At 35.8% G+C, this 3,423-nt stretch overlaps 1 protein-coding gene across 2 annotated transcripts; it reads right to left on the reverse strand.

Annotated features, from left to right (window-relative positions):
• Positions 1 to 407: 407 nt before the first annotated feature.
• LOC122401980 (acyl-coenzyme A diphosphatase FITM2) lies at positions 408 to 2,360 on the reverse strand. Of its 2 annotated transcripts, none has more exons than XM_043404463.1 (2): positions 802 to 2,360; positions 408 to 623 (listed from the first exon to the last, which is right to left on the reverse strand). In XM_043404463.1, exon 1 carries the CDS (start codon positions 2,021 to 2,023, stop codon positions 839 to 841), a length of 1,185 nt encoding a protein of 394 aa, XP_043260398.1. In that variant the 5' UTR covers positions 2,024 to 2,360; the 3' UTR covers positions 408 to 623; positions 802 to 838. The 2 variants fall into 2 exon arrangements, with proteins under 2 accessions (XP_043260398.1, XP_043260397.1); XM_043404462.1 differs by having other exon boundaries at positions 408 to 628.
• Positions 2,361 to 3,423: the final 1,063 nt, after the last annotated feature.

Genomic DNA, 3,423 nt, shown 5'->3' on the forward strand with positions numbered 1-3,423 from the left:
AGACCTCGATTCTGTGGCTGTATTTCATTCATTTTTTTCTCGACTTTCGACGTTGATATTAATAAATATGAACACAATCTCGTTCGATTCTGACCAGAGCGCACTGCATTGGACCTTCCTCTTTCGAATGAGACCTCATTCGACCCAAAAGCTGCTCATATAAGGGCAAAATCTCTTATTTCGAAACCCCCTATTTCGGGCCAAATTGTGTCGGTTTACAGCGCGCTGCATTACCCGTGCCTACCCCCTTAAGAGACAAACGCTTTGTTAACAATAACATTTATTATTAAGTAAAAATTACAAAACAAAGTAACACAAGTTACTATAATTAAATAACATAGCTATAATTTAATTCAACAATCCATACAGAGGTAGAAAAGAATAAACATTTCGTTTATTCAAATTGTAAAAACAATCGAAATTAATTACAATGAATGATGATACTTACATAATTTGATTAAAAATTCTGTTTTAAAGGAAGTGACAGTTTCGATTAAATAAAATACCATCAATAATATGTATAATTTATCCAGAACTTGGTACATATCTAATGTACTATGACCGGTAACCAGAGATTTAATAAACCTTTTCCAAAATTAATCAGTGTTCTTGTTTGACAGCTTCTAACCTTTTAAACAATATGACTTTAAAGGCTATGTAAATTATAACGTAAAATTATTGTTATATAACTTAGAATAAAAAGTTCTGGAAACGTTTTACTTTCAAGACACCACCTTATATTTACAGTCAATATGTGTATAATTAGGAAGCAATTTATAAATACAAAAAACTTGGACATACCCAACCAGTGAAAAGAAAGCTGAACAAATGAAGACTTTTATAATCTTGTAGCTATTACATCAGAATCTAATTGCCTATTAATACCATTTGTATCAATATTGTCTTGGCTTATGCGAATAGGGAGTCCCATAAATCTATTTGTACCATTGAGAGTGCTACGTCTTGATCTGATAGAACTACTGTCATGAACTTTTACCTCGTTATATTTAAATAAACCATCACCTGGAGGAAGTAGTAAACTTTTTGCAGACTTGTACCACCATTGGTACGTAACATACCATGTTAGAACAGCAGCTACACCTCCCACAAACTTTTCTATCATAATATGATAATAGAGTATTGTAGATATTAACATAATATCCCAAAGTAATTGTTGCAATGTCATTGCGACGAAAAGGCCTCGGAGATAAGGTGTTAACGCCTTGTGCGCCTTCTTCAAGAACTCCAAGTCCAAATTTGAAAGATTACGAAGTGGTCCAGTACTGGGCTCGTTCGGAGTAATTCGTGAATGTTCTTCTCGCATAATCAAATCTTTTATACCTTCCCATCCAATCAAGGAAGAACCTTCTTCTGCCAGAATTAAACTTGAATAAATAAGAATAAATGTGTGCCCAGATATATCAATGCTACTCCAAAATCTACCAGACTGAAGACACTTTCTTTTCGTTTGTAGTTGTATGTCTCTCGTGTTAAGGCATCGACCATAATTCGTTTCAATATAATTAAATAATTTGATCCATAGTAGCCATGCGACTGTGGCTAAACCCAGTCTAGCAAGATGTTTGAGTAAAATCGATCTGCGACCGCAGCCGACTGTATAAGCAGTCAATGCTACCCACGGAACGGTTATGGTCAACAGCCAACCCCATCCCCACTTTACAAAATATTGGTTAAGTGCGTTATCAGAACGCGAAAAATATGTTCTTGGCATAGTGGTAAAGTCTGCTATGAGCGACACTACAAATATTGCACCGCAATATATAGCGACCTTGAGCCTTGTATCAAATAGTAGAGATTTTTTGCAAACATGTAAAAACATCGTTACAAAAATAAGACCTATAGAACTTGGTGCAGCGGTTGGCCGAGTTCCGCCTCTGTCTTCCTGAGTTGAATTTGGACGAAAATTTAAACGGTTCGTCCTTAGATTATTTGCCGCTGCTGAACCAAACATCGCGGAATTACCGAGTGTCGTATGCACACTTCTTCGTTTTCCCGTAGCCATCGTGTAACTGGTGCAAAGGTTACCACATGTACATTATTAATATTTCGGACGCACGTTACGTAGCTACATACAAAGTGATTTTCTTTTACACGATCGAAGTTAGATTTTAATCGTTTATATTATTTCTTTCACGTGCAATTATCGTCTGATAACACTAAATGTATGTATCAGCTGTTACACTGGTTATCAATAGGTGCACGTAATGCATAAGTTGACCCATTACTGAAAATAGTGTCTCGTAAACTGTACAAATGCAACTGTACTGATTTGCACTGTCATCCGACATATCCTACCGCACGAGCCATGTTACGTGAGCTCGCACTTCGCTCAACTTCGGGCAATCGAGAAAGAAGGCAAAGTGTGAGCCAGTGTGGCCAGATCGGGCATAATTGAGTGCATCGAAATCGACAACAGTGACGACGAACTTCCTTAGCGTCTAACGGAATGGTGGGGATAGCAGGCATACCCTACCGCACGAGCCACGTGTACGTGAGCTCGGCGCTTGCGCACAACTTCGGGAAATCGATAAAGAACGCTAGTGTCAGCCTTTCCTTCTTGCTCTTGTAAAAGACAAAACAACTGAAATACGATCTCGCGATAAGTGGCATACGATTCCAAGTCTCGACTGCCCCAGCATGTTTACTTTCCGACCTATATGTAAGGTATAAGGAAATTTATAAAGTATCATAATGAAAAAAATTTTGAAGTTTTTTTTTAGCGGAAATACACGTTTTAGGACCCCCTGATCATATTGTGACTATTGAAAAAAAGACATTTTTTTTGTTCCTCAACGACTAACAATAAGTGAATTTCAATAACGAAAAAAATATTTCGAAATTTTTTTTTAGCGGAAATACACGTTTTAGGACCCCCTCATCATATTGTGACTACTACAAAAAAACATATTTTTTTTTTGTTCCTATGCTATTGACATGATTGCGTCTAAACGGCTGAATGAATTTCAATGAAACTTAACATTTAAGTTTTATGTTCTCGTTTTAAGGTCTCATGATATTTTAAGCGTGATCAGCTCCCATATAATGATGATTATACGTTTTTAGTTTTATAATTATTTCGATACATACACATCATTTGTAACAAATTTTTAAAGCGATTTATATAAATCTTAAGAAGGATTAAGATCAAATATATTTTTCTCCTATCTTTCCTAGACAGGAAAAATTAAACGAAATCTTATGCCTTGCATACCTACCTAAACCACATAAAAAACGTATTCCACAAATATTTTAGAATAATGTTGTTCAAAGCAGTCTTACTCGTAAAGGGTTAATTAAGGGTTAATTAAAATGAAAAACCACTCTTAGCCAGTACCGTGCACGCTACAAAAATAGATTACTACTGACTTTTCCCACTATGTTTTTTAATAACCGTATCAAATT

The sequence above is a fragment of the Colletes gigas genome, unplaced genomic scaffold (assembly GCF_013123115.1).
Source record: "Colletes gigas isolate AHSC1104 unplaced genomic scaffold, ASM1312311v1 Colletes_gigas_Sc00031, whole genome shotgun sequence".
NCBI lineage: Eukaryota > Metazoa > Arthropoda > Insecta > Hymenoptera > Colletidae > Colletes > Colletes gigas.